We start from the raw sequence: 18,227 nt of genomic DNA, 5'->3' as shown, positions 1-18,227 counted from the left end.
GTTAGCTAAAATCACTCCCTCACATTTTCCTTGTACGTCTTTACCTACATAGAAACATAGAAACATAGAAAATAGGTGCAGGAGTAGGCCATTCGGCCCTTCGAGCCTGCACCGCCATTCAATATGATCATGGCTGATCATCCAACTCAGTATCCTGTTCCTGCCTTCTCTCCATACCCCCTGATCCCTTTAGCCGCAAGGGCCACATCTAACTCCCTCTTAAATATAGCCAATGAACTGGCCTCAACTACCTGCTGTGGCAGTGAATTCCAGAGATTCACCACTCTCTGTGTGAAAAATGTTTTCCTCATCTCGGTCCTAAAAGATTTCCCCCTTATCCTTAAACTGTGACCCCTTGTTCTGGACTTCCCCAACATCGGGAACAATCTTCCTGCATCTAGCCTGTCCAACCACTTAAGAATTTTGTAAGTTTCTATAAGATCCCCCCTCAATCTTCTAAATTCTAGCGAGTACAAACCGAGTCTATCCAGTCTTTCTTCATACGATCTCCAATACTTCCGATATCAACAAATACTCTGCTGGTTGACCTGCCTTTTTCACGATCGAGTGCCTTAATCAGCCTTTTTTTGCTGTTTTGCTAAAAGGTTGTGCTATTTTCTCTAGTTGTCCCATGGAAAAATCAAAGGTTGTTAAAAATGCTGGAGAAACTTAGCGGGTGAGGCAGCATCTATGGAGCGAAGGAATAGGTGATGTTTCATGTCTGAAGAAGGGTCTCAACCCGAAACATCGCCTATTCCTTTGCTCCATAAATGCTGCCTCACCCGCTTAGATTCTCCAGAATTTTTGTCTACCTTTCTTTTACATTAGTGGAATGTTTTATAGACTTGATTTGAGTGGAGAATACTAAGGGAAGAACCTGATAGTGGTATACACAATTTGGAGGGGCAGGCGTGGTCTGAAGTGCACAGCCTGAGGGAGTAGTGGAAGTGGGTATTCTCATAACTTTCAAAACAGTATCTGGGAATGACAATAAAGGCTACTTTACTTTACTTTACTGGAAGTGCACTTGAATTGCCAAGGCAAAGAACGCTGCGGACCAGGACCAGTAAGTGGGATAATGAAAATGAATATTATAGGCTGGCATGGACATAAAGTGCCTCTTTCTGTGCTGTATGATGATATGACACTAACTATTGATTACAGGCCTTATTCTGGGAAAACACCAAGCTTCTTGTACACAGATATGCAGATAGAACCAGAAGGATGATGCCCCTGGGTGACACTCTGATTGGCTTATTGGCAGATGACTTGGACTGGTGTGGACAGCTCGACGCTCCAGGTAAGTTGTATAGTTCCTGCTCCAATGTGCATTCTTATCAATAACATTAAGTTGGGTTTCAATTGACAAAAAAAAATGTAATTAATTGTGTAATTAAAAACATCAATCAAGTTGATAATATAATATCTATAGTTTGGATGTTTCCCATATTTTTAAACTGTCTACCCTCGTTATTACAGACCCCTTTATCTTGGATTTTTGTTACAGTGGACAGAGCTTTCCCACAGTAATCAGACACCGCTGTCTCTTTAAGAACACAGGCCACTAATTACATTGCAGGAGATTATTGAAATTGACAAGCAATTGCTTCGATCGATGATGCTCTATTAAACAATGTAATATTTTAGTATTTTAGCTTGCAATAACAAAGAAATCATTTTTTGCTGTTAAGCAGAACTTTGTATTTGTTTCACGGAGTCAACTCTACACACCTTACTCGGCGGCTTTAGGGGACAATCGGCAACAACGGGCAACGGGCATTTTCTGAGACAATGACTCTCAAAGATAGCCATTCAAACTGTAATGTCTGTGTTTGTTCTTTAATGTTTTTGTATCTAAAGTGCTATTTGAGATATTTTGTATTGCGTCAGCCTTTGCACAAATCTTTTGAATAATCTCTGTGTATCTGCCAAAGAAAATGGATTTTAATTAATACCAAAACTGTTCAAAATGAAAGTGCTGAAGTAAATTTCAGCAGGTCAGGCAGCATCTGTGGAGGGAATAGATAGGGGATATTTCTAGTTCGGAAACTATACCATTCTGTGTATAATATGCATATTAATCACTGTTAATGTGCATTATAACTGAATCGCAAATTTATGCTATCCTTTCAACATGTTAATTGTGCACCAAGGCTTGTAACAATGCTTTGCTTACAGCTGTGAGACATTTGGAGAATGAAAGGTAAATTTAAGATTTTCTGAGACAATGACTCTCAAAGATAGCCATTCAAACTGTAATGTCTGTGTTTGTTCTTTAATGTTTTTGTATCTAAAGTGCTATTTGAGATATTTTGTATTGCGTCAGCCTTTGCACAAATCTTTTTGAATAATCTCTGTGTATCTGCCAAAGAAAATTGATCCAGCTAGCCTTAGCTTGTCCCATAGTTTGTCTAAATTCTTAACAGCTCAGTTGACACCAAATGCAAAGATCAATGCCATTATTGAAACAGTCTGATCTGCTTTTGCTTACCATATTCACATTGTTTTACAGGCATCAATTTTCAATCCTGCCCTTCAACAACTGAATGTGAAAATAACCCAGTGAATTCTTTTTGGATAATAGCATCTGAGACTGTAAGTTATCATCAGAAAAATATACCTATTTTTATAATCAACCAACATTTCCTTTGCCTCTTTCAAAAAGAGCAGGGTAAATCCTCCCTCTCATATTATATCCACATCCTTAACTTTGAATATTTTGCACAATTTTATATTTAGCTCTTCCATTACAGTTGCATATTCTATTTCTATTCTAAACATATACTTCATCAATTGATTTTCATATTTGTCTAAATTTGGATCTAGTTTAGGGTGGATGGTGTCTCAGACACTGATCTCATCATAGAAACATAGAAAATAGGTGCAGGAGTAGGCCATTCGGCCTTTCAAGCATGCACCGCCATTCAATATGATCATGGCTGATCATCTAACTCAGTATCCTGTACCTGCCTTCTCTCCATACCCCCTGATCCCTTTAGCCATAAGGGCCACATCTAACTCCCACTTAAATATAGCCAATGAACTGGCCTCAACTACCTTCTGTGGCAGAGAATTCCAGAGATTCACCACTCTTTGTGTGAAAAATGTTTTTCTCATCTCGGTCCTAAAAGATTTCCCCCTTATCCTAAAACTGTGACCCTTTGTTCTGGACTTCCCCAACATCGGGAACAATCTTCCTGCATCTAGCCTGTCCAACCCCTTAAGAATTTTGTAAGTTTCTATAAGATCCCCCCTCAATCTTCTAAATTCTAGCGAGTACAAGCCGAGTCTATCCAGTCTTTCTTCATATGAAAGTCCTGACATCCCAGGAATCAGTATGGTGAAACTTCTCTGTACTCTCTCTATGGCAAGAATGTCTTTCCTGAGATTAGGAGACCAAAACTGTACACAATACTCCAGGTGTGGTCTCACCAAGACGCTGTACAACTGCAGTAGAACCTCCCTGCCCCTATACTCAAATCCTTTTGCTATGAATGCTAACATACCATTCGTTTTCTTCACTGCCTGCTGCACCTGCATGCCTACTTTCAATGACTGGTGTACCATGACTTCCCAGGTCTCATTGCATCTCCCCTTTTCCTAATCGGCCACCATTCAGATAATAGTCTATTTTCCTGTTTTTGCCACCAAAGTGGATAACCTCACATTTATCCACATTATACTGCATCTGCCATACATTTGCCCACTCACCCAGCCTATCCAAGTCACCTTGTAGCATCCTAGCATCCTCCTCACAGCTAACACTGCCCCAGCTTCGCGTCATATGCAAACTTGGAGATGTTGCATTCAATTCCTTCGTCCAAATCATTAATATATATTGTAAATAGCTGGGGTCCCAGCACTGAGCCTTGCGGTACCCCACTAGTCACTGCCTGCCATTCTGAAAAGGACCTGTGGATACCCATGGATAACCCGAGCAGAACGCATGTTGGACAGTGAACTATGTCACTGGTGAAGTTCTAAGATCGTTTGTGGTACCTTAAGACAATATGACTTTTCTTCCAAGTAATTGAAGGGTCTTATTCTGAGATTTGTGAAATAGTAGAAATGGAAGGAAAATGTATGGTCTGAATAACAGAAGGGGGAAAGAGAGAGAGAGAGAGAGAGCACAATGAAAGACAAAGATATATTAACTACCTTGCTGACTCTATTCTCTATGACGTCAATGACATCATGTGATGCCAAAAACCACAATATTCTAACGAGCTGTTCTCTTCTATAGATCTCTTCTATTCCTTGTCTCCTTTTTAAAACTGAAAAGCTTGGTGATATTTCTATATCTTCATATTTCTGTATTCATAACTTCAAGAAATTGTGAGGTGTAATCAATTACAGAAGCACACATTTTTGAGAGGTAAGACATGACTACATTTTGGCCAGGATATAATTCAAACCCTTGTTCTGTAGTGCATTATTCAAGCCATTCTGACTTCAATCAAAGCGGGTTTTGATAATAATGCGGGTATTGATCATAAGATGGGTGGCTGCGAATGGAACTTTCAATGTAGGTTTGAGAGTGTTGAGCTCAGAGTCTCAGCTCTGAGCATTTTAAAATTACGCTGCAAACCATCCTTAGGCTGCAGCCACAGAGAGATGACAATGTTTTAATGTACAGGGAGCTGAGAAAACCAACAGCTAGTCTGGAGAGTCAAAAGATGTGGAATTCTTGAGTAAAAATCAAAATGCTGGAAGAACTCAAAATGTCAACAGGTCAGGTGGTATCTGTGAAGGATTTTTAATTGACTGAAAGATACAGCATGGAAACAGGCCCCTCAGGTCCACATCAAGCATCGATCAACCATTCACACTAGTCTTTCTTGACCTTTCTTTCACACACTCGGGGCAATTTAGAAAATCCAATTAACCTACAGATCCGCACAACTTCTGAAGATGGGAGGAAATTGGAGCACCTGGAGGAAACCCATGCAGTCACAGGGAGAACGTGCCAACTCCACACAGACAGCACCCAGGGTCAGAGTCAAATCCAGGTCTTATGCTCTGTAAGACAACAGCTGCACCACTGTGTCACCATTAGGGTAATGGGCAGATGGCATTTCAGGTCAGGACCCTTCTTCAGATTAAAGATCCCAACCCAACATGTCATCTATCCACAGTGTGCTATCCAACATGTCATCTATCCATTTCCCTCCAAGAATGCCATCCAAGATGCCCTACCTAAGCTAGTCTCATTTACCTGTGTTTGGCCCATATCCCTCTGAGCCTTTCCTATCTACATATCTGACCAAATATCTTTTAAAAGTTGTTATTGCACCTACCTCAAATATTTCCTCTGGCAACTCCTTCCACATAACTCCTCTCACCTTAATCCTATGCCCTCAAGTTCTTGATTTCCCTCTTGGATAAAAACTATTCATTTACTCTATCTATTTCCCTCATGATTTTCTACACCTTATATTCACCCATCAGCCTCCTGTGGTCCAAAGAATAAAGCCCTAGACTGCCCAATCTCTCCTATAGTTCAGGCCCTCAAGTTCTGGCAAAATCCTCTTAAATCTTCTTTTTCTATAGTACGGTGACCAAAACTGAAGACAATACTCCAATCCACCTCACCAGTCTTGTACAACCATAAAATATTGTTCCATTGTCTAGACTCAATTCCCTGACTGATGAAGGCCAATGTGCCAAAAGGTATCTTCACCAATCCTGAAGAGCCTTACACTTTTCAGTATTAAACTCCATGTCTGCCTGCTCACTCAACCTAACTCTACCCAGATACCAAGTCCAAATACTTTCATCACAACATGTCCACTCACCTATTTTCATGTCGTCAGCAAACTAACATGTTGCCTCCACCTCCAAGTCATTAATATAGAAAGCAATAATTAACGGCTAGAACTGGTTCTTAGCTATTTACATCTTCCCAGGATGAAAAAAGCCCAGTTATTCCAACTACAAGTCTTCTTTACAATAACCATATAGTTGTTCTCTGTGGAGAAGAGAGGATTAGGCTTGGAGCAGGGACCATGGTAAGAAGGGAAGCAAAAGGACAGCATCACATTAAGAGATACTGGGGTCATGTACATAATACGATGATGATTGGAAACTCAGGTAGCTCAATGTCAATGTGATCAATGGAATGGGGGGATGATAGGCATGAGGGAGGTGTTGAGAGAAAGCACCGAATAAACTTGTGCCAGAGCATTAACACAGCACCGGCTGGGATAATGGTGAGTGTGCCAACATTTAGTGAATGTGGAGGTATGGGATCAAGAGTGGGAGACTGGTATGGATGTTTGGGAAGAGATTAGAGAAAGTACAACATTTGGCTGGAAGGAATCAGGGCAAGAACAGCATTTGGATTCCAGAAATGTTTGGTAGTGGGAAGATCAGGTCTTGCTGGATCATATTTAGAATCAGGACTCTCAGCACATTGTGGATTTAATTGCTCAGTTGATGGGCCTATAGATTGGAGCGTGGGAAATCAGGCAATGTTAGCGGGACAGCTCAGGCAGTGCCACCTGGGATTGAACCCAATGTCAGTAACTAATTTACGAATTAGTAATCCAATCTGGAGCTGCGCCAGTAAACCATGTTGGCCAGGCAGTGCCAATCAATGGTGGTATCAGAACAACATGCAATTCCCCTCTGATATTCCAAAAGAAGCTTTGCACAGGGAGGGCCATACAGCTCCAGAAAACCAGTTAAATCCTGGTGCTGCTCGCAGGAGAGTTGTATGTCTCCCTTGTCATTGTGTGGGATTTTTCCAGGTTATCCAGTCTCATCCTATATTGCAAGGATGTAAAGATTTGTAGGACAATTGGTCACTGCAAATTGCCCTACTGTGTAAGTGAGGGATAAAATCTGAGGGACATTGAAGTGAGTAAAGTTAGTTGGGTTCAGTGTCAGAATTTTCCCTATTGTAAGAAAATATGATTTTTTTTTTTACAAACATTTTTGAGAGAGCAGAAGAAGTCTCAGGTAAACAATAACATGCCATTTGAAAGATCCTCCAATCTTTGTATCTCCAATCTGAAAGATTGTATCTCCAATCATGCAATGTTGCCCTAGCAATGCCGTGGAGCGACAGTCTATAATTTTATGCTCAAGCCTCTAAAAGAAAGAAGAAATAGATGGAAATAAGTTGAATGAAATTATGTTACAGCGGAGATCTAAAGATATTAAGATCAATATTGTTGTGTAATTAAGGGTAAAACTGGATTAAAGCAGAGATCCAAAATCAGGCTCTTGTCCCTTGTTATAAACCCCACCCAGTTTCACCTTCTTATCACCTCAATAGTTTGCATGTTATACCGTGGAAAGCAAATATTATTCACCTACTTTATATCCAAATGTAATTTTATTCCCAAAATTGGGTTTAAATTAAGCATAGATTGTTCTTTTTAAGGTTTATGCTAAACCATTTTTTATGTGGAATGGCAGTGGGTGAAGGGTGATATTAATTCAAATTTCTGAAGGGATGCTTAATTCCATTTTCATTCTGAATTATAAAGATAAATGTTGAATAATACAGCTCATGAAATTAAAAAATATATATTTATGTGCCTGTCATTATAATTTTAGTACGCAAAAGAGGCAGAGGGAATTGTGAGTGTGATGCTGAATGGCTCCATTTCCACTGGAACCTTTCCTAAAAATGGGTAAGAGACTGGACATTGTGTCTTTTAGAAGCAATACCTGAAAGTTGTTCTTATTGAATATCCCAATTACATTTGTTTCCCGGGCAGGGTTCATATATTTCAGAGATAGACACAAAGTGCTGGAGTAATTCATCTTAACACAGTCAACTTCAACATTAACTTTCATTCATTAAAAAAAAAGAAAAATATGTTCAAGATGTAATTTGTCACAACTCATTATTTTATTTCTGTTACATAACATTAACATGCCATCTGTAATCACTCATTCACAGTGTTAAAGAAAAATATTGATGAATAGATTACAGCACAATGACAGGTGGTTACAAAACCTCAGCTCTACCCAAAGAATGCTTGTAGCGGCTGCACTCAGCTTCAAGTCAAGTCAAGTCAAGTCAAGAAGTTTATTCGTCACGTACACATACGAGATGTGCAGTGAAATGAAAAGTGGCAATGCTCGCGGACTTTGTGCAAAAAGACAAACAAACAAACAACCAAACAAACTATAAACACAATCACATATTCTATTACATTTTAAATATTGTGGGCGGATGGAAAAAACGTTCAGTAAAGTTAGTCCCTGGTGAGATAGGAGTTTACAATCCGAATGGCCTCTGGGAAGTAACTCCTTCTCAACCTCCCTGTTCTCACAGCATGGCAACAGAGGCGTTTGCCTGACCGTAGCAGCTGGAACAGTCCGTTGCAGGGGTGGAAGGGGTCTCCCATGATTTTATTTGCTCTGGAGTTGCACCTCCTGAGCTTGTCCTTTGGTAGATGGTCCTGCAACTTTGAGTGTGCTAGTGTGCAGCATAGATCTTGAACTGCAAATGATACTGAAAAAACTGTCCGTTTCAGGCATACCAGACAATAGCAATCTTACAAAATTTTGAGATTTAAAAAATCAAGTCTGCAATTTATCCCATCAGATAAAGCATAAAACGAAGTTTAATTTGACACCTAATTCACTTTCATATCTTCAGCATTAAAAAGGTTATGGCCATATTCATATTCAGAAATTAGCATTTTGGTCCCTATTGCTTTTCCATTCTTAGCACAAAAGCTGTGATCGAGGACAGTCAAAAGCCCATAACTTTCTTAAAAATTAAGAGAACTGAATGAAATGTTCAGTTATTATTGATTTAAGCCTTCTGAAACAAACATAAAACACCTTACTTGGATGACATGAAATTAGAGCATATAATTAGTTAATTACCTAATTTTAGCTAATCATGACCGTTGTGACGGAAATAGTAATAAACACCCAGGCTGCCTTGAAAATTCAAAAATATGATATTCTGAAGATCAGAACTTTAATATTATTGTATTATATGCTGTAAGTCCGTAACAGATAGGTAAATAAATTACAATTTCTAGCAATAGACCAAGTCTTTATGGAGAAGTTCAGTTGCCAGCTGGTACATTGGCATATCACAATCAGTAACATCATCATACTCCTCAGATTGTAACCAATAAGCAACTCTGTACACCTTGTTTTTCCTCAACTTTTCAATTTTGGCATTGTAAACTACAAGTTTTTGGTCTTCAAACCACGCATGACATGCCTTTCTGCGCACTACTTTCCCATTAAGAATATCCTGCAGATTCCATTTCTTAAGAAAAGGATATATTTTTTTATATAGCCTAAATACCCAAATAACAAACTAATCCCATTCACACAAGAATTCACAATATAACATGATTTTTTAATCTCACTGTCATGAATTTATATGCAGATGGAAGGAATTTAATGTTTAATTCCCATAAATTAATCCAGAAACATCCACTCAAAATATAATAAAAATTATTATTATGTGCACAATACATGTGACTCAAATTGTTGTGAATATTTAGTTTAAAAATAATGATCATGGAGAGAGAATAATACAAAATATAGACAATTTAGACGGCTTAAGACATGATTATCCAAAAAAAATAGCGTTTTAATCATCTTGCGAGTGGGTGATTCTGGAATGCGATCGATTGGAACGTTGCATTTGCGGTGAATTTGAACCACATTTCGGCAGGAAAGACACTGCCGGTTCGTATGGGGCCCAAATAACATTTTCGCAACGTAAAATTAGATTAAAGCCATCCCAAGAAGCAAGATTCTATGTAAAATAAACACCTTACCCTTTGTTTTGTCCCTTTCTTGCGATCCGTCATGTTGTAGGCATTGAAGGCGTTAGATGTCGCCTTTTATTTTAATCCAATTTTTTTTTAAATAAACCGGGAATGGAAGTCCGATCGATTTTCATCAGCAACTAGCAGCCCGAGGAAATCCACCTCCGACAAGCAGTACAAAACTGGATTTTAATCCCCCCCCCCCCCCCCCCAAAGGCTCCAAAGTCGCGTACACGGCCAGTGGCAGAACTGCAGCACCGTTGAAGGTAGGTTTTGTAACATCGCTACAGACAGTGCCTATTATTGTGGTAATTGTTTCCAAGCTGCAGTGGATATTTTTGTCAGTGTGCATCTGTGGAAACAGCCTGTACAGCCCAGAATCCTGTATTGTTCAAGCTGCCGAGTACAAACCTTGATAGATACCATTGCATCTTTTCCGGGACTTTCCTGGCGAAGACATATTTGCAAAGGAAATGGGCAACAATTTCACCTTTGTCATGAGAGAAGCATGTTGCAGGGCCAAAGCACCAAATACATTGAGATATGGCTGGGAAGTGCCTTTGCACCACCAACTAAGCAAGATCTTGTTTTAATTGTATTGCTGACCTGGCTAGTGAAATTCATCATATGTTGTAAAACATACTTGTTGAATAAAATCTGTTTCTGATTCTTGTTGGTTGCATTATAGCTTTGGCGATACGGCCTTTGGGCAAATTTGCTCAGGTTTCCGCAGGAAAATAGCCACTGAATTCACCATCCTATTCTCTTCCCAATGCCATTTTATGCAGACCACAGCATGATTGATTTGTAATAGTGTTCCTCTGGATAGTGTTCACTGTGGTGAAGGTAGAGCAGTCCCACTGAAGGAGCAGTCCCACAGAAGGAGCTGTCCCAGGCAACATGGCCTGCTCTTAACCTAACGACAATGGACAATTCAGTACTGCTGTAGATTTGGGAGGAACAACAGCAGCAACAGATTAGCTAGAGATACCACTGATTGGCTCTAGCCCAAGTGTGAGGAGAGGGGTGAAACCAGTTGAAAACTGAGGAATTGGCTGTGTAAATTGGTAAATCAGGCAATTTATCAGTCAATTTAAGCAGGACAGCTCTTTGCGAGCGGCAGTGAGTGAGTGAGTGGCCTAGTGAGGGAAGTGCCCTGTGAGAAAAGTGTGAGTCTTTGGCTCGAGAGTCTTCGGAGAGGAGGCTGAGGAGAGGAGACCACGCAATACGCTTGAGAGGCTAAGGATTCTGGGAGAGGCAAAGAGGTTTGCCACGCACTGCAAGGGAGCAGTGGACCAGACAGGAAGAGCGGACGGAATTACCACTAGACAGCCAAACCAGTAGGTAATTTACGGCTGGGGTGAGTACTTTCCCATTTATAGGAGGTAGGATTATATAAATAAGGGGTGTATCAATACAGTAGGGGATTCTTAAATAGGACCAGTTAATTACTTATATAAGATGGGCGGTCAGGAGATGTGCCAATACTGCGAGATGTGGGAATTTGTCGACACCATTGATGTAGAAGATCCCTACAGCTGCAGTAAGTGTTTGAGGCTAGAGGAACTCCAGCTCCGCATTGATGAGCTGGAGACCCAACTTCATACGCTGCGGTACATCAGGGAGGGGGAGTATTACCTGGATGTTTTGTGCCAGGGGATGGTCACACCGACCAGTTTAACTAATTCAGTAGGCAGTGAGCAAGGAAAGGAAGGTGTGGCCATAAGCGAGGCAGGTAGGGGGAACCAGGAGGAGATGCGGCAGGAGCCACAGCCCTTGTCCCTGACGAGCATGACCGAGGCTCTTACTCAATGTAAGGACGGGATCAGGGGCTGTGGGAGGGATGAGCAACCTGGCTGCAGCACCGTGGATCAGGAGGCCATTCAAGAGGAGGGAGTTAGAAGAAATGCAGTAGTGATAGGGGATAGTATTATTCAGGGGGTAGATAAGGTTCTCTGCGGCCAGCAGAACATGTCCCGAAGGCTGTGTTGCCTACCCGGTGCTAGGGTTAAGGATATTTCTGCGATACTGGAGAGAAATTTGCAGAGGGAGGGGGAGGATCCAGTGGTCGTGGTCCATGTGGGGACCAATGACATAGGAAGGACGAGGAAGGAGGATCTGCTGAAGGAGTTTGAGCAGTTAGGGAATAAATTAAAAAGCAGAACCTCGAGGGTACTGATCTCCGGATTGCTACCTGAGCCACGGGCCAAATCGGCGAGGGTACGTAAAATTAAAAAGCTAAATGCGTGGCTCAAAGACTGGTGTGGGAATAATGGGTTTGGTTTCTTGGGCCACTGGCACCAGTACTGGGACAGGGGGGATCTGTTCTGTAAGGACGGACTTCACCTGAACGGTGCTGGGACTGGGGTCCTGGCAAATCATATAACTAGGGCAGTAGAGAGGTCTTTAAACTAAGTAGCGGGGGGGGAGGTATCAAGGGGGGTAATAACGGCAGGGTTAGAGGAAATAGAGCAGGGTATCAGTGGGGAAGTGGAAAGTCAAAATGTGACAGGAGACAGAATGTGTGAAGATAAAGCTTTAGATGTAAAAGGGGCAAAAACGGAAAGGAAGGGTAGTAAAAATCATCTGAAAGTACTTTATCTAAATGCACGGAGTATTCGTAATAAGATAAATGAATTAACGGTGCAATTAAGTATATATAGTTATGATATCGTGGCCATTACGGAGACATGGCTGTAAGGGGATCAGGACTGGGAGTTAAATATAGAGGGGTACTCGACAATTAGGAAAGATAGACAGGAAAGAAAGGGAGGAGGGGTGGCCCTTTTAATAAGGGAGGGAATAACGGCAATAGAGAGGAAGGATATTGCGTTGAAGGATCAGGATAGTGAAACAGCTTGGGTACAGATAGAGAATAATAAAGGGAAAAAAACACTAGCGGGTGTAATTTATAGACCTCCAAATAGCTGTGACGCCGTTAGTCAGAACATAAATCTGCAAATAGTTGACGCATGTAAAAAGGGAACTGCTGTAATCATGGGGGACTTCAATTTTCATATTAATTGGGCAAACCAAACTGGGCAGGGTAGACTAGAGGAAGAGTTTATAGAATGTATTAGAGATGGGTTCCTAGAACAGTATGTCACAGAACCGACAAGGGGGGAGGCAATCTTGGATCTGGTCCTGTGTAATGAAGCAGGATTAATTAAAAATGTCATAGTTAGGGACTCGTTGGGAACAAGTGACCACAATATGGTCGAATTCCATATTCAAATAGAAGGGGAGCAGGTTGAAACTCAGGCTAGGGTGCTTAGTCTAAATAAGGGGGATTATGAAGGTATGAGGACTGAGCTGATCAAAGTTGACTGGGATAGCAGACTCAAGAATAAGACGGTACATGAGCAGTGGTGTACATTTAAGGGTATACTGTATAACCTTCAAGAAAAATTTATTCCTATGAAGAAAAAAAGGGGTAAGGGTAAGAACAGTCAGCCATGGCTCAGTAAAACTATAAAGGATAGTATTCGGCTGAAGGCAAGGGCATATAAGGTAGCCAGAGATAGTGGGAGGGTAGAGGATTGGGAAGCATTTAAAGGTCAGCAAAAAATAACTAAGAGATTAATTAAGACGGGGAAAATAGACTATGAAAGGAATTTAGCGAACAACATAAAAACTAATAGTAAGAGTTTTTATAGCTATATAAAAAGAAAAAGGGTGGCTAAGGTGAACGTTGGTCCATTGGAGGGTGAGACTGGAGAGTTGCTGGTGGGGAACATGGAAATGGCAAAGGCATTAAACAAGTATTTTGTATCAGTCTTCACCATAGAAGACACAAAAAATTCCAACGCTGGATAAACAGGGGGCGGTAGGAATGGAGGAGCTAAATACTATTAAGATCACCAAGGAGGTGGTATTAGGGAAATTAATGAGACTGAAGGAGGATAAATCCCCTGGGCCTGATGGATTACATCCAAGGGTCTTGAGGGAGATAGCGGTGGGGATTGTGGATGCATTGGTGATAATTTTCCAAAACTCCCTGGAGGCAGGAACGGTCCCAGTGGATTGGAAAATGGCCAATGTAACACCTATATTTAAAAAAGGAAGTAAACAGAAGGCGGGTAACTATAGACCGGTTAGTCTAACATCGGTGGTGGGTAAAATGTTAGAGACAATTATTAAAGAAACACTAACGGGGCACTTGGATAGACATGACTTCATCGGACAGAACCAGCATGGTTTTGTGAAGGGGAAGTCCTGTTTAACGAATCTGCTCGAATTCTTTGAGGAAGTAACAACCCGGGTGGATAAAGGGGAACCGGTGGATGTGGTATACTTGGACTTCCAAAAGGCTTTTGACAAGGTGCCACATAAGAGACTATTGCTAAAAATAAAAAATTATGGGATTGGGGGTAATATATTAGCATGGGTAGAGGATTGGCTAACAAATAGGAAGCAGAGAGTGGGGATAAATGGTTCATACTCGGGATGGCAACCGGTAACTAGCGGGGTTCCGCAAGGGTCGGTGCTGGGACCCCAGTTGTTCACAATTTATATAAATGATTTGGAGGAGGGAACCAAGTGTAATATATCAAAATTTGCGGACGATACAAAAATGGGAGGAAAAGTAGGGGATGAGGAGGATAGGAAGAGTCTGAAAAAGGATATAGATAAGCTAGGTGAGTGGGCAACAACTTGGCAGATGAAATTTAATACTAATAAATGTGAAGTCATTCACTTTGGGAAAAAAAATGATAGGGCAAGTTATTTTCTAAATGAGGAGGAGCTGCGTTGTAATGCAACGCAAAGGGATCTAGGGGTACTAGTACATGAATCACTGAAAGTTAGTATGCAGGTGCAGCAAGCAATCAGGAAGGCCAATGGAGTTTTGGCCTTTATTGCTAGGGGGATTGAGTATAAAAACACGGAGGTCTTGCTGCAGCTGTACACAGTATTAGTGAGACCACATTTGGAATACTGTGTACAGTTCTGGGGTCCATACTTAAGAAAGGATGTACTAGCCCTGGAGGCAGTGCAGCGAAGGTTTACAAGATTAATTCCTGCAATGAGGGGATTGACATATGAGGAAAGGTTAAGTAGGCTGGAACTCTACTCTTTGGAGTTTAGAAGAATGAGAGGCGATCTCATTGAAACATATAAGATCGTGAGGGGCCTTGATCGGGTGGATGCACCGAGGATGTTCCCAATGATCGGGGAAACTAGAACTAGGGGACATAGTTGCAGAATAAGGGGGGGCTCTTTTAAAACTGAGATGAGGAAGAACTTCTTCACCCAGAGGGTGGTTAATTTATGGAATTCACTGCCCCAGGGAGCAGTGGAAGCAGAAACTTTAAATATATTTAAGACTAAAATAGATGTTTTTTTAGCTGCCAAGGGGATAAGGGGCTACGGGGAGAGGGCAGGGATATGGACCTAGGTATGGTTAGTATAGTAAGACCTGAGTGATCTCCTGGACAAGTGTCGATCGCCTAGATTGGGGTCGGAGAGGAATTTCCCGGTTTTTTTTCCCGAATTGGACCTGGGTTTTTATCCGTTTTTTTGCCTCCCCCAGGAGATCACGAGGTTCTTGGGGTGGAGAGGGGTGATAGCGGTATAAAGGGGAGGGTAGTGTCTTGTGTTCTGTGTCTTGTGTCTACTGTTTGTGGGTAAGTGTGTCTGTTTAGTGTTCAGCCATGAGCGAATGGCGGTGCGGGCTCAATGGACCTGGTGGTCTGCTCTCGCACCTACTTTCTATGTTTCTAATGGAGACTGATTTAATGTTTCCCTTAAACCAGAGCTTATGAAAATCTACAGAAAGTTTATACATTTCTGTAAAATGTTGATTACCATTTCAAAGTAAGAAATTAATCTATCCAGTCTTGGTTCTTGGTTTCATGGTTCTCCAAAATGTTCCAAATGGAATTTAAACTGGAGGTGGGTCCTACATAGATTTCATGCAGTAGTTGCAACCAGGAAACCAACTGTCTTTTTGTAATTAAATTAATATTTTTGGCAATTGAACAGACTAAATTACTACCATTACCATCAGCACTACCTTACTAAAGACAAACCTACAGCATTACCCCCCCCCCCATCTGTGTACAATGTTTTATCTCCAAGTGTTCAAAATGAGTTGGCAAAGACATTGGCCAGTTCACATTTGGAGTTTGTATACAATCACCACACTGCAGGAGAGATGTGGTAGCTTTAGTCCTGGTAGTTAAGTCCTGTTTATGTGGTAGATGTGGTAGTTAAGTCCTGTTTATTTTTATTATATGGCTGTATGGGATTTCATTTCACTGTGCCATCTGGCACATGTGACAATTAAATCTATCTTGAATCTTGAATCTTTAGAAATGATGCAGAAGTGATTCGCCTGGATGTTGCTTGTAGTCGAGTGCTTTACTTAGAAGAAGAGATTGAACAGGCTGGGTTTGTTCTCACTGAAACTTAGAAGGCTGAAGAGTAATTTTATCAAGGTTGAATACAGAATGAACCCCATAGATGGCCATAGCTAGTGTAGATAGTAATTGTTACTTCTAAGGTAGGGTAGTCTAAAACTAGCGGACATAGATTTAATGTGAAAGGGGAGACTGAGACGTGGCTGCAGGAGGATCAGGCCTGGGAACTTAATATTCAGGGTTATACATCCTATAGAAAGGGCTGGCAGGTGGGAAGGAGGGGGGGGGGGGGTAGCTCTTGTGTGGAAAGACATAGGGACAGCTGAGGTAGAGTCACTGTGGATTTAGTTGAGGAATTGTAAAGGCAAGAAGACAGTAATTGGTATCTACAGACCCCCAAATAGTAGCCCGGATGTAGGTGGAAGTTGCAGCAGGAGTTAAAATTGGCATGTAACAAAGGTAATGCCACTGTGGTAATAGGGGATTTCAATATGCATGTAGACTGGGAAAATCAGGTTGGTTCATGACCCCAAGAAAGAGAGTTTGTAGAGTGCCTCTAAGATGGATTCTTAGAGCAACTTGTAATGCAGCCGACCAGAGAAAAGGCAATTCTGGATTTAATGTTGTCCAATGAACAAGATATGATAAAGAGAACTCGAAGTAAAGGAGGTAGTGATCATAATATGTTTTTTTTTTATTTTTTTATTTTATTAGAAGTTAGTACAATACAAAACAATTCAGTGGGACATAATTTTAGGTGCCAACTATGTCATAACGTAATTATACATTCTATGTACAACCCCTAGTTTTATGTTTTTGAAAAGAAAATAAGAAAGACAAGAAGGAGGGAAAAAAAAATTTGTAGAAGAGAAAAAGAGGAAAAATAGATAGTAGAAAATAGAAAAACGTGAAGTGTGTGTATAAGAAAAGAAAAAGTGGAAAATAGAAATAGGAGCAAAAAACCCCTTAAAAGAGAAATTTTCAAAACTTTATTCGGAGATGTAAACCTATCCAGGGCCTGACCTGAAATCATTAATCTTTACGGTACCGCTGCATCACATGATTCCAAAAAGTCGATAAAAGGGGACCAACTCCTTAAGAATTGGTCATATTTATCTATTAGTCCGAGTCTCATTTCTTCAAGACGTGCTATGTCCGTCATATTCCTAATCCACATTTTAACAGTTGAAATAGCTGTAGTTTTCCAAAATTTAAGTATCAATTTCTTTCCAATTATTAACCCATAATTAAAAAAAATGTTTTGTTCCTTATTTAAATTGATATCTTCTACTATTATTCCAAATATAATCCATTCCGTATTACGTTCTATTCTTGACTTGAAAAGCTTTGTAAATATGTCAAATATATCGCTCCAAAATGTATTCAATTTTATACATCCTACAAATGAATGTGTTATATTAGCATTTTGAAACAAACATTTATCGCATCTTGGAGAGACGTTTGGGTAAAATTTATTCAACCTCGTTTTTGAATAATATAGTCTACTAGACCAAGTGCAGACCCATTGGGTCTGCTCCCCCAACGCAGCCGTTCCCTACCCGTAGCCCCCACGGGAGACGTGGTCCTCCAACTCAAGCGGCTCAGGAATCAGCAGTGCGGCTGTTTTTAAATGGCGTCTTTGAGGCGAGATGCGGGTGCCAGCAGCCGTTATGGTCACTGGCCAGCAGGAGGCGATAAAATGAGTGAGTGGGGGTGGGGGGGAAGAAGGATTTGATTTAAAATGTGTACATAAACACGACGAAATGTAATGAGGAGTGGATACTTGGAATGAAAAGTGAAATCTCTACCGAAATGGAAAAAAAATCAGGGCTGCTTTTATGGGTGAGAAGGCAGTTTATTTTAGAAATATTGGGGGGGGGGGGGAGAAGGATTTGATTAAAAAAGTGTACATAAACACGATGAAATGTAATGAGGAGTGGATACTTGGAAAGAAAAGTGAAATCTCTACCGAAATGGAAAAGATCTCGGCGATAGTGCGTCTGGATTCGGCGTGGCAAGGAATCAAAGGAAGAAAGGCAGCCGGCAGCCGTACATGTAAATGGCTCCATTCCGATTGGACATCTGCGAGCATTGGGCATTCCGATTGGAC

The 18,227-nt window shown here is 40.9% G+C and overlaps 2 protein-coding genes across 2 annotated transcripts in view; both read left to right on the top strand.

Annotated features, from left to right (window-relative positions):
- The window catches only part of LOC129699137 (ADP-ribosyl cyclase/cyclic ADP-ribose hydrolase 2-like), a 263,707-nt gene that overhangs the window by 190,925 nt on the left and 54,555 nt on the right, over window positions 1-18,227 (top strand). The gene's annotated exons all lie outside the window — the stretch shown is intronic.
- LOC129699154 (ADP-ribosyl cyclase/cyclic ADP-ribose hydrolase 2-like) overlaps window positions 1-18,227 on the top strand; it is a 34,083-nt gene that overhangs the window by 7,634 nt on the left and 8,222 nt on the right. Inside the window, exons 3-5 of the mRNA XM_055638825.1 lie at window positions 1,165-1,300; window positions 2,513-2,595; window positions 7,564-7,640. Of these exons, the coding sequence (XP_055494800.1) occupies window positions 1,165-1,300; window positions 2,513-2,595; window positions 7,564-7,640 (296 nt within the window). The remainder of the gene's footprint in view (window positions 1-1,164; window positions 1,301-2,512; window positions 2,596-7,563; window positions 7,641-18,227) is intronic.

Source organism: Leucoraja erinacea, chromosome 1, assembly GCF_028641065.1.
Source record: "Leucoraja erinacea ecotype New England chromosome 1, Leri_hhj_1, whole genome shotgun sequence".
Classification (NCBI taxonomy): Eukaryota; Metazoa; Chordata; class Chondrichthyes; order Rajiformes; family Rajidae; genus Leucoraja; species Leucoraja erinaceus.
This window is presented reverse-complemented; position numbering and strand designations above follow the sequence as displayed.